The 13,809-nt window shown below is 39.7% G+C and overlaps 1 protein-coding gene across 1 annotated transcript in view; it reads right to left on the bottom strand.

The window, feature by feature from the left end:
• The window catches only part of PHEX (phosphate regulating endopeptidase X-linked), a 198,178-nt gene that overhangs the window by 128,200 nt on the left and 56,169 nt on the right, over positions 1 to 13,809 (bottom strand). The window contains exons 10-11 of the mRNA XM_068533165.1: positions 6,338 to 6,431; positions 4,038 to 4,166 (exon numbers count right to left, since the gene is read on the bottom strand). Coding sequence (XP_068389266.1) covers positions 4,038 to 4,166; positions 6,338 to 6,431 — 223 coding nt within the window. The remainder of the gene's footprint in view (positions 1 to 4,037; positions 4,167 to 6,337; positions 6,432 to 13,809) is intronic.

Here is a 13,809-nt window from a genome sequence, read left to right as displayed (position 1 = left end):
AGTTTTTTGAAATAAGACATTAATTCTTCAGTGGAATTATTTACAAGAAGAGTACTTTCAGGTTCAACTATAAAGTCTCGAACTTGGCATACAATTCTCCAAAGTATCAAAAGACAGAAAAAAATCCAAGTAAATGTGCTTAGATGTATGGCATTCCAAAGCAAACCTCAGCACATAATACATAGTTGTAATACATATCAACACATAATACCAACCAGTGGAATTATCATGGCTTAACAGACTTTTTTATTTCTTTGCCTTTAAATTCAATGTTTAATGACCACCTGCATCCAAGGTGCTTACATATTCATATCTGACTGACTACGATGGATTGTTATTAGTGAAGGGAAGCAAAATATACCATCCCAAAATATGCCCCTTTGGCATATCGATTATTTGGGGCTGATTATTTTTGAGAGGCTGCAGACACAGGAATTGTCCTGAAAACAGTAGAAATCACCCTTTTGTGAGAGAAATTAACATTTATAAGGGTAATCTCCACTGTAAGGGTGTCTCCCTCTCTGTACCAAGAGGAGGATGACTAAATCTGTAGTAACTCTTATCAATGGAGAAGGCAAGGACTTAAATCTTCACAACAGCCATACCCTTATTTACTGCATTTTGTCTGGTGCCCATAACTGGCTTCTCCCAGTGCTCAACGTCTTATTTCGTCTTTAGCTGGACTTGGAATTTAAGGTGGTAGCTTGGGCCATTTCTCGGAGTTACTCAGTTTTCCTGAGTAGAAGAGGTACACATGTTATTAAACTTGTTTGTTTTTCTCCTATTAATCTTTTATTACAGGACGGTCTCAGACAAGAACCTAGAAGAGTAGAGAAAAAATTATTTTTCCTCCCCTCCGTTAGTTAATCATACCTAGATATTCTGCTTCATGCCATTTGTAAAATATAATTCTTCACAAAGAAAATGCACATCAAAAAAAAAAAACCTAGCTAAATTGAAATTTCTATTTTAAAATAGACCCTCTCCTCCAGTGTACCTGAAACACATGGAGAAGAACACAGCCAAAATGAGGAGACTTTTTAAAATTCATGACCTCCAACTTCACCTAGAGCAGCCATACTACATTTCCTCAGTTTACTCAGTCTCCCACTCCCCTGGACAACCGTTTCACTACTCCTCTCTCCTCCAACCTTCAACTCCAACCTCTGTCCTAAACTCAAGACTCACATACCCTACTGCCTCCATGACATCTCCACCTGAAGTCTGATAACATCTCAAATTCAACATGGCCAAAACGGAACTCCTGATCTTCCCTTCCAAACCTGATCCTCCCCACAGTATTCCTCTTCTCAGTTAATAGCACCTCCGTATTGCCATTTAATCAGACTCAGAACTCTTACTCTCAGATCCCTCAACAAATCTGTCAGCAAACTGCGCCGGTTCTATCCTTCAGAATGTATTCAGAATACAACCCCTTCTCACAACTTCCAACTGCTACCATCTGGTCCAAGCCACCATCATCTCTGGCCTGGTCCCTCTGATAGTCTCCTAATTGGCCTCCCTGCTTCTATTCTTGACCTGACACAATCTCTTCTCAACACAGCAGCCAGGGCGATCCTCTCAACATAAGTCAAGTCACATCAGGCCTCTGCTAAAAAGCCTGCATTAGCTCCCCACTTCACTCAGCGTAAAAGCCAACATTCTTACAATGTTCTACAAGTCTTATAAAACGCCACACCATCCCTGCTATTGCTCTGACCTCAGTGCCTACTTCTCTCACCCTCATTCACCCTGCTCCAGCCACGTGGACCTCCCTGCTCTTCCCTGACCTCTCCAGGCACATCCCTGCCTCAGGGATTTTGCACTAACTGTTCCATCTGCTTAGAACACTCTTCCCCCAGATAGATGCCATATCTAATTCTCTCACCTCCTTCAAATCTTTGCCAAATGTCATCTTCACAATGAGGCTTTCCTCGATCATCCTGTTTAACCCTACAATCCACCCCACATATTCATACCTTCCAGCGCTCCCGATTTGTCTTTACCCTGATCTCATTCTTCTCTCTTCCAGAGTCCTTATCATCTTCTAATACACTTGTTAATGTATGCATTGTATTGATTTTTTTTGTCTACCCTCACCAATAGAATGTCTTCTCAATGAGGTCAGGGATCTTTGTTCTCTGCTGTATCCCAAGTGCCTAGAACAGTGCCTGGTATATAACAGATGTTCAACAAATATTTGTTGAGTAAATGAATGAAATTAAACCTCACCTTTTATTAGTGGATTTATCTGGTTGGGCCATTAACACCACTACGACAATTACGAATAGCCACAGATCATGGGTGTAATCAACATGGAAGTTGATTACAATGCTCTTTCCATATATGTTTAGAAATTTACAAAATAAAAGGATTTCTTTTTAAGCTTATGAAAAAAATTGACAGTGCTTTCTGTGAAATAAATGTCACATCTCTAGTTTTTAGAAGACAGCATAAGGAAAGGGGGGAAAAAATCCCTGCATTTTGTTTCTGTTTCTAAGCTACTTAATAGTTGTTAAATATGAGAGGGTGTGGAGAAAAGGGAACCCTCCTACACTGTTGGTGGGAATGTAAATTAGTGCAGCCACTATGGAGAACAGTATGGAGGTTCCTTAAAAAACTAAAAATAGAACTACCATATGATCCAGCAATCCCACTCCTGGGCATATATCCAGAGAAAACTCTAATTCAAAAAGATACATGCAACCCAATGTTCATAATAGCACTATTTACAATAGTCGAGACATGGAAGCAACCCTAGTGTCCATCGACGGATGAATGAATAAAGAAGATGTGGTGTATACACACACATACACATACACACACACACACACACACACACACACACACATATACACATGATGGAATACTACTCAGCCATAAAAAAGAATGAAATAATGCCATTTGCAGCAACATGGATGGACCTAGAGATTATCATACTAAGTGAAGTAAGTGAAGACAGAAGAAAGACAAATACCATATGATATCACTTATATGTGGACTCCAAAAAAATGATACAAATCAACTTATTTACAAAACAGAAATAGACTCACAGACATAGAAAACAAACTTATGTTTACCAAAGGGGAAAGGGGAGAGGGATAAATTAGGAGTTTGGGATTAACAGATACACACTAATATATATATAAAATAGATAAACAACAAGGTCCTACTGCATAGCACAGGGAATTATACTCAGTATCTCGTAATAACCTATGATGGAAAAGAATCTGAAAAAGAATAGATATATATGTATGTATAACTGAATCACTTTGCTGTATACCCAAAACTAATACACTGTAAATCAACTATACTTCAATAAAAAAATTGTTTGTTTTCAACCCAACCAAAAAATGGGCAGAAGACCTAAATTGACATTTCTCCACAGATGGCCAATAGGCATATGAAAAGATGCTCAACATCACTAATTATTACATTATACTATATATATTATATATATAACTATTATACACATAACTGTATCACTTTGCTGTACACCAGAAACTAACACAACGTTGTAAATCAACTATACTTCAATTTTTTAAAAAGTTGCTTATTTTGAAGAACAAAAAATAAATAAAATTGGCAAAAAAAGAAAAGTTGTTAAATATATTACAAATCACTTCATCACTGGGTCTCCAGCTTCCTCATCTGTAAAACAAAGAAATCTGACTACAGAATCTCTACCTTTTGTAATTACAATAGTTCAAATATCCAATCCTAAAATTATTTAGGTCCTCTTTTTTCCTAAGCATTGACCTAACACATTTAATCTCTACAGGAGAAATTCTGACTCTTTAAGGCATGATTTCATGCTGTTTTCTCATTTCTAAATTTTCTTAATTTTCATGATAACATTCTACATTTGAGTTTGAGCTTTCAATTAATATGGTACTGCAGGAATTCCTCTTTGAAGCAAAACTGTGATCTAGATTCGTCACTTGAAGAGTTAGAAGGCTGATGTTGGCCTGCTGACCATATCCATGTCAGATCTCGTTAACTGCTCTTGTTTTTATCAGCTGGGGAGCAGCACTTACCACCTCCTTCTTGTCTTCCTGGAAGTGTACATCCACAAACATTTTTCCAACAACATAAGGGAGGGTACTTTCAATAAAGTTGACACATTTGTCCCACTGAGGCAACAAAGTTGTGGTACCCTGGATTACCTGTGGGAGATAATCGATCCAGACTGAGCTTCACTTGGATAAAACCAACGACTGAAAAAAAGTTCAAGCAACCTGAAGGAAACAGTCTACAAAACACTGCAGGCCCCAACCCATATACATGTGTCAGATAGTAAACCAAAGGTAAAATCGGACGAAGAAAAATATTCTGCTTGTCCCATTATATTTAAAACTAAGTGAAAATATTTTAAGAGTGGATAATAATGTATTCCTCCTTTCCTTCCAATTTTCCCCATTAAACAAAGGATTTGGACAATAGCATAGCTTTTCTGCAGTTAACAGGGATGTGAGGGGATGCTGTCCAAGTGTCCAGATGGTAGTTAGTATCTACTGAGAACTAAAGTTCCACCAAGAAAGGTCTAACATCAGTAGGTGATCAAAGCTCCTACCCAGTGAGGGTTTCCTTGCTCTGGGAAGTACACTCACAAGACAGACCAGGAAAATATGCCCACCATGAACAACCCAGGAAGCATATTTACATTGTGTCATAACAGAACACACTGGTGACCAAGTAAAAAATAGATGTCAATGTTTTTCTCATCTGTCCCAATTAAACCATTTCAAGAAAACACTTACAAACAAGTAAGGAAGTTCCAAAGCAGGACTTGGAAGGCTCAAAGGTTTACTCTTGGGGGATGAAAGCAAAGAAATAAATATCGTTTAAGTTGCCCTTGCAGGTTGGGAGTTTGGAGCACTCAAAATGCAAAGTGAAGGCAGACAGCAAGGGAGGGAGGCTCTGAGAATGGTGGCTGGAGGCATCCCTTGAACGATGTTAGACCCAGGTTGTTGGTTCAGAGCAAATGGGATTAACAATGAAGTTCATCTATTCTTCCTCTACTTTCTGATAACACAACCATTCTCAGAGGTAAGAAATGAATGAATCTATTTTTAAAACTTATAGAGAAAGAGATCCTACTATCTTCTTTGGCGATTCAGTATTATATTTAGCACTTTATGCTCAAGAAACATCCCTTCATACCTAACCTCAAATTTTCACACACTACTTCTTACACCTCTCTATTCTCTTCACAGTGGGGGTGGAAAGCAGCTGGGTACCATCTTTTATGTGATCCATGGGAGTTAAAAATACACACAGACACATATACATAATCTACCTTTTTTGTAGCTCAACCCTTTGATATGACCTCAACATATATAGTTGTTTTATGATGTTCTCTATAAAGCTCAATACTCTAGTGACTTTAAGGGCCAAAACGTATCCAAAATAATTGTGCTACTACTCAAGAGTAATGACCCACTAAGAACTTCTCTACTTATCACTTTCTCTAGTGACTAAAATGTCTATTAAATGAAATTATAGCTTACAAAATTTGCCATTACTTAACTCCAAATTGAGATTAAATTAACTTAAAATATTTTTTAAAGTCACAAAATTCTTAAATGTAAAAAAAAAGCCACAAAATCCTTAAGTCCTGTATTAGTAAGAGAATTACTCAGACAAAAGCCTCTGAAACAAAGAGTAACACCTATGTAAGTTAAGAGGAGAACAAGAGTGGGAGAGGAGCAAAGATCACAGAGCTGGGTGAGGAGGGGGAGAAGAAAAGTGTTTCAGGCAGTTGAGCCACATCTCAGAGGAGACTAAATTTAGGCCTCTTTGGCCTAGTAGAATTAGGATAAACTAAAAGACTGAAGATCAAGGTAGAGTTAAAGACAAAACTCTACCCCTAAATTAAAGATGAAACTTTACCATCTAATACTTATATCATGCATATTTTGAATATTCAGAATACTGAAAATGAAAGACAGTTACAAATATATCACTAAGAAATATTAAAATTATAATTACAGTGACCCACTTAAAAACACTGGGGGAAAGGGGAATAAACTGATAAGAAGGGGAGAGCGAAAACAACATGGTGGTCCCAAGTATTGCCCTCAATATCTCTATATAGCCTCATCAAAGAAGAGCTTGAGTGTACCTTACTGTATGTAAGGTTTACCTCAATAAAAAGAAATAAAGCCAAAAAAAAAAAAAAAAATAGAGTTCGAGCTGCAAAACTCCCTCTGTTTAAACAATTGGATTGTTTCATCCAATCCCTGAAGATGATTTTTATTGGATTAGTTAATATACAGACTGTTCCGGCATGTGAAGTTATCCAGTGATGTAACACTGCAATCTTCTTAAAACGTACCCGTGAGAATTCCAGCCACCTATACTGAAAGCGCCTGCTTAGGTTTGGAATTCTGGAATAAACCATCCTCCACACCAAATAGTTGGCAACTGTCCTGTTAACAGAAAGAGAAGCACATTTGTTGTGTTGAATTTGATATCTGATGCTCTGCAGAGCACCCTGGGAAAATCTGTTGGCAAAGCTCCATGGAGGGACCTCTTGCTCATACAAAACTGCAGAACTTTCACTTGAGTAATGACATAAGATGATACAGTGTCAATAAGCTCAACCAAAATTGGCTTGCTTTTCACCACCTAATACAGATAGATGATATGAAAATTCCAGCCCCAGGCCTTAGCGTGAACATTTTGCTTTCCCACTCAGGACATGGAGTCCGCTGTTACCCAGCCTTTCATGTCTAGAAATTGTCAAGAACTTCCAATTATTAGGTGACTTGATAAAATGCAGATGAATTCTTACCTTTTGGAAACAAAATGCAATATATTGGCTAATACCAATTATGTAGATATGCACCCTGGCTGCAAACCTACTAGATGTGGGAGTTTGGGCAAGTCACTTAAGCTCGTTGATTTTATCTCTGTCATACAATGAGAATGATCCCTACCTTACAGGGCTATTGTGAAGTTAAAATAAGTAACAAAATGTTTGACAGAGTAAATTCCAGTTTTCATTACTGTTCACTTCCAAATATATGAACAACCCCATACGCTCATGTAATGTCCATAATACATATTTTTAAAAATCCGTTACATTTTCTTAAGTGTTGCCTTTTTTCTATAAGCAAAACATGCCCTGACCTTAGAAGGATGTGTGATCTGAGTTAATTTCTAACTCAATAGTGATGATGAATTTTTAATGACCCATCCCCTCCCAGCTGTGCCATTACCATGGTGACTAATACCACACATTCCTGAGATGGCTCTCGGTCAGCCAGCCAGGTGAGAGCAGTGTGACATGATGATGGCAACTGGCCCATCAAGAACAACCCACACTCTCATTTGCGTGGCATCCTAACCCAGTGGATATGCACTCTTAGCAATTCAATGTATTTCAGCATATACACCCAAGATATGTATAGTCATTTTAATTTATATAGAGATATACTAAAGGACTAACATATCAGGAACGTTTTTCACAAATATAGAAATAGACATTTTGAAAGATAAAATGAAATAAAGATATTTTCCAAACTCCTTAGTTAATCCTTCAAACACTTTTAGTTAATTCTTCAAGACACATTATCCATATAGGATTAGGTTAATACAATGACAGTCAATGTAAATCAACATCTCATATGGTTGTCTTGACTATTTCAAAATATTTTGACCATATCCTTCCCAGATCTGGTTGGAACACCATTGTTTTTACCTTGTCATCTGGCCAACCAAGATGGCGTAACTAGAGTGGGCGAAGGGCCACTTCTGCCATTTTTTTTCCCATTCACTTTGTGCTTATACAATTAGTAATAGCTTCAATTCCTGTTTCTCTACAAGAATTTTTTAAATCACTTGTCCATTTTGTGAGGATTAAACCAATAATAAAATTCATAAATCTACAGGTATATGTAAATGGCTTGAGATTATTTTTAATATATGGAATAAAGACTAACCAGTGAAGGTAACACTGTCTTGCCTCACATGTGCCATGCAGATCAAGTGAAGGGTCCATGGCCATCTATATAGCAAAACTCAATATAGCCTAGTTATTTTTTCAATGGAAAGAATAAAGAGATATAGAAGTTCTAAAATTTTCTTCTCAGACCCAGTGGATCTTGTTGAGGTATGCACACTTCCCCTCGGAGACCACCACTCTCATCAGCAAAATCTAGCCCTTGTCCATGCTCTTTTGAGGCACTATAATAAACATGTAGTTTTAGGTCATTCCTTTGGACCTTTTGAGTTCACATCCCTAATCCTGAGAAAGACAAGAAGTGCTCACTGAGCACCTACTGTTGGCCAAGTATCGTCCCAGATGCCATGAGGAATGTAAAGAAATAGGAACTCAGCACCTACATTCAGAGAACTTAGAGTGTAGCTGGGGGACACGGAACTTCAGATTTCAGCTTGTTCGTGAAAAATGGGGTTTTTAATTGAATGGGATACACGGTAAGTACATAAGGAACCCTTCTTTCATTCACTCATTCAGCACATCCTGAGCACCCGATATGTACTAATAGTTCTAGGTGCCGGGGAGATGGACAGGGGAGAAAGCTATACCCCTGATCTCCTGGGTCTTTTAGCCAAGCAGGGAACCAGGCAAGCACAGAAATAATGATCTGGAGACCCCAGCACCCAAAAGTGCATGCCAGACCCTGGGCTGGGGAGAGTGCACACCTCAACCTGAGGGCTGAGAGTAGGCCTCGGGAGAGGGACGGGGCTTGGGCTATGAAGGCTTCAGGGTGTGAAGCAGGAACATGAACTGTGGACAGGCTGAATAATGCAGGAATAGCTCTGTGTTGGAGGGGATGCTGAGCAGGGCCATCACTCAGAGCTATAGGCAGAAAGGCCAGCTACAGCAGGGAACACACAGGCTGCAATTAGGGTCCAAAATCTAGAATGTTAAAGGGGCAGAGCCCAACCCTAACACAAGGTCTGTATGTTCTCCAACCTTAAAATACTGCTTTTGGGGTGTGAGAGCTGTGCTGGCTCCATAAGTAGAGATTCAAAGGAGGTCCATGGCCAGCAGATATGCTTACGTGAATTCAAAAGCTATTCCCTCAAGGGGTCTGTGATGAGCCAGATCAACTGGGGAAGTTGTTAGGATGTGGCCTGATGCTGGCGGTAAAAGAGGCAGCATGATGCAAGTATGTTGGGGTTTTAGATTTTTCGGCGTTTCCTGCTCCCTTAAAACCACACCGCTTAAGGCATCCCATATGATCTATAACTCCCACAGCATTGCTATAGGAGACATGTTATTGTACGCATTTTACATAAAAGGAAACTTGACGCCTACAACCATTAAGTAACGCCTCATGATCCCATAATCAGTCAGTCTCCAACTTAGTAGAATCACCTGGGGAGTTTTAAAAGTCCAGATGCCCAGGCCACTCCAGACCAATTAAATCAGTATCTCTAGGGTGAGACCCACGATAAATATTGTTTTTAAATCCCCCCCAGCTAAGTCCAACGTGCAACCAAGTTGGAGAACAGGTGTAATAAGCAGTGGAGGTTAGACCAGACCAACGTGTGTCTGACTCTTAAAGCCTCTGTGCTTTTCCCCATGCCACACAGTGAGGGATTAACACCTCTAGTTCCACAAAGATTTCCTGTCCAGTCACAGAGGCCCCAAAACACTCCGACAACCACACTTCACAGAAATCTGTGGGTATGAAGAAAGAACAGTGTGTGAGGCCTTCATAAGCAAGGCATGACCGAGACGATAGCACACAAAGACCTCTGAGAGCTGGAAGACGGAACCGGGGAAGCTGGCACAGTGAGGCAACGGCACTGATGCGCTGCCCCAGCGTGCTGTAAGTACACCGACAGAACGCTGGGGAGCACAGCTTGGGGGTGCTAATATTACCACGCCAGGAACAGATCTGACCGTAATGACTGAATTACTGCCACTTAAGGCTCAGATGTATCAAAAAACAAAAATAAGACTCGGCAACAGTCCTTGAAAAATAACACATCTTTTTTTTCAAAAAGCATTTTTAGCAGTATGGTAATTTCCCCAAATGGCAATAAATAAAGTAGAGGAAAGCAAAGCATCTCAGGAGAGAATCCACCACTAAGAGAGCAGCATGAAATCATTTCCCAAAGCCTCTGACTAGGAAGACTTTTTTTTTTAAGATTTTCCTGCCCCTTGTTTTCAATTAGTGACAGCTTACATTTGTATTGCATTTAAGAGATCATAAAGACCTTTTTTGATCCTCATGACGATGCTATGGGGTGGTTATTATTATTATTCCAATTTTCAGATAAATAAAACAAAGGTCAGAGGTCAAAGGACTTACAAGTATGGGTCCATTCCAGGACTAACATTTGGGTCTTCAGATTCCACAGCTTGCATTTGCTCCTCTGAGTCAAACCACCTGAGGTAAGCCAAACAGGTACCTCTCGAAGGTTCTCAAAGCCAAAGAGACCTTCCTAAATCCAGAGGTATGCAGCTTCATCATCACCTGAGAACTTGTTAGAAAATTCCTGGGCCTCCCCCAAGATCTACTGAATCAGAAACTGTTGCCTCTTTTTTTTTTTGTCTTTTTTTGGATGCACTGCACAGCATGTGGGATCTTGGTTCCCCAACCAGGGATCGAACCCATGCCCGCTGCAGTGGACGTGTGGAGTTTTAACCACTGGACCGCCAGGGAAGTCCGGAAACTGTTGCCTTGAAGGCAACATCCAAGTTAATGCTAGTCCCATCACCCAACAGGCTCAACATCCCCCTTTTCCACTCTCCCCTACCTGGAAAATTCCTCCTTATCCTTTGGGGTTCTGCTCCAATGTCACCTCCTGCACAGTGGGCACTGGGCCATCGGTTAACATTTAGAAATTGTTAGGAAGTATCTTCTATGTGAGAAGTACCATGCTAGGCCTTGAAGTTACAAAAGCAATTACAGGAGTGCCCACCATCAGATGCTCACTGAGTCGTGGAGATGAGGGAGAGGAGCAAACCAGAAAATTAGGTAAGTTCTTTGATATTTTGCTCCTGGGCACAAAGCTAGACTATACTGCCCAGCTTCTCTTGCAGTTAAATGGGTCATGTGGCTGAGTTCTGGTCAATGGAACATGGGTTGAAGTGACACATTCCACTTCTAGGCCTTCCCACAAAACCTCCTGTGCAATCCTCCACTCTCTCTCTTTCCCCATCCACTGGCTGAATGCAGAGGATTCCAAAAAGCCAGAGAAAGGCAGAACCACAAGATGGAAGGAGCCTGGGTTCCCGAGTCCCTACTTGGAGGAAAGCTGCCTTACAGGGACACCCATGTTGGACATTCCAGGAGCAGAGAGTACAATTTTCATTGTACAAGCCAATAAGAGTTTAGAGGTGCTTATTACAGTGATTGGTATGTCCTGACTAATATAGTAACTAGGGAACCCAAGGGCACATTTCCTTGACCACTCTTGTGCCACAACACAAGTGAGGATCAAAGATGATTAGCAGTCTAAAAACCGTACTGTGCCATGCAAATAAAGTGTTATCAAAATTCTCAAGAAGCATATAGTGTTTTGAAATCTCATAAACATACACAGAATACAAGTTGTTTTTGAGGAATTGGTTGCTGAAGAGTCAACTATGTGACAGAGATTTGGTTTTTGTCTTTATTTAAAACTGAAGCTTCATAATATCTGCAGGCCATTTATGTTATGTACATAATGTCTGCAGTTAATTTTTCTATCTATATTTTCTTACACTATAGTTCACTATGTTTACATCTGTCTAAGTTATCATTTTGTCAAGAACCAGATTAAAGTCTTCCTCCAATCATGGTCTTTCTTGGTCCCTTTGTCATGACAGGTCCTGCAATTCTAAAGTGTAATCACCACCAAAGAGATTATCTAATACAGTAAACCAAGGCCCAATCTATCCCCTGATTGTAAATTATGCTTTTGTGGAAATAAAATTAATACAATTTCCAAAAGTACCTACTAATTTACAACTGAAGATAACACAGACACTAGAAGAAACCAACTCACTAGGTGCTGAAGGATGCATATACAGCATGGCAAATTCCATCTTTCAACAGAAATTAGCACCACCATTTAAAATGTGCTGAAGTAACTCAATGGCATAGGAGTACAAAATCATTTGGGTCATATTTTATAGTATTTCAGAGCTAGGAAGTACATATGAAAACGTTTTCTAAAGCAGTGAGTCTCCCAAAAAACTAATCATAAGATTCCTGGGGTGCTTGTTAAAATACAGGTTTCTGGGCCTCACCCCAGATCTACTGCATCAGCCTCTAAGGAGGAGGGCCCTTGGAATCTGTATTTTTACCAAGGGCCCAAGGTGATGCTGCTGGCATTACTGGTCCACAGACCACACTTGGAATAGCAAGGCTCTACCTCACAAAGAATCTGAAGTGAATTTATTATTTCTACTCTCGCTTTTCTGCATGTTTAACTTTTCTGTATGCCTTCTTCAATGAACACATATTGTTTTTATCATAAGAAAATAGCATCTTAAAATGAACAGCTCTTCAAAAGTGTCTAAGTGTTTTCATAGGTGGGGATGGATGCTAAATTTTATTCCTAGGACTTCTGCAGGTGCCTTTTTTCCAACACAATTCCCGGTAACATAGCCTTGTCTAAGTCCAAATAAGAAAGTATGATTTTTAATCATGGCCCGGCAATTAGCCTATTAAGTTGTCTTTGTGAACTATTTGACCTTCCTGTGCTTCATTTTCTGTAGTCAAATGTGAATGGCTTCATGAGGATGTAAAATTCTCTTTCCTGATCTAAAATATGACACAAGTCAACCCATCTATGAAACAGAGTCACGGACGTGGAGAACAGACTGGTGGCTGCCCAAGGGGGAGGGGGTTGGGGGAGGGCTGGAGTGGGGGGTTGGGGTGAGCAGATGTGAGCTTTTATACATGGAATGCATAAACAACAAGGGCTTACCATAGAGCACAGAGAACTATATTCAGTATCCTATGATAAACCATAATGGGAAAGAATATAAAAAAAAGAATGTATATGTATGTATAACTGAACCACTTTGCTGTACAGGAGTAATTAACACAACACTGTAAATCAACTCTACTTCAATAAAAAAAAATTCTCTTTCTTGGACATTTTTAGCATTTCCTTGTTTTGTAGTGCTAAAGGAACAAAGCAACAAATTCTAAAACATTCTTTAAGAAAAACCTGACAGGGCCTTCCCTGGTGGCGCAGTGGTTAAGAATCCGCCTGCCAATGCAGGGGACACGGGTTCGAGCCCTGGTCTGGGAAGCTCCCACATGCCATAGAGCAACTAAGCCCGTGTGCCACAACTACTGAAGCCTGCGCGCCTAAAGCCTATGCCCCGCAACAAGAGAAACCACTGCAATGAGAAGCCTGCGCGCTGCAACAAAGACGCAACGCAGCCAAAAATAAATAAATAAATGAATGAATGAATGAATGAATGAATGAAAGAAAGAAAGAAAGAAAAACCTGACAGTTCCTGAAGTTGTTTCATCAGTCCAATTTTTCTACAGTTCTCAGAGTGATCTTATGTCTTTTCAACACTGGTACTTTGCTTTATTGCCACAAAGTGACTTAATGGCTTAAAAGAAACCAGAAAAAAAACAGCAAAGGACCAAGAATGAACTGGGGGAAAACAAAGATGTTCATATAGAAAGTTCAGAAAATAACATCATTATATGACTAGTTCCCAAAACTAATAAACAATTTAGGCTTTTAGAGAGAAAATATGGAGAAAGACTAGAAATAAGGGGCAAAAACACTGCGTATTTGTTGTCATCACAGCAAATAAATTACCCCAGATGACGGTTTCGGCCCATTTGTCACAAAGGGCACCACGACTTTCCC

This window comes from Eschrichtius robustus, chromosome X, assembly GCF_028021215.1.
Source record: "Eschrichtius robustus isolate mEscRob2 chromosome X, mEscRob2.pri, whole genome shotgun sequence".
In the NCBI taxonomy this organism is placed as follows: domain Eukaryota; kingdom Metazoa; phylum Chordata; class Mammalia; order Artiodactyla; family Eschrichtiidae; genus Eschrichtius; species Eschrichtius robustus.
Note: the sequence above shows the minus strand (reverse complement) of the source record. Positions and strands in the feature narration are given on the sequence as shown.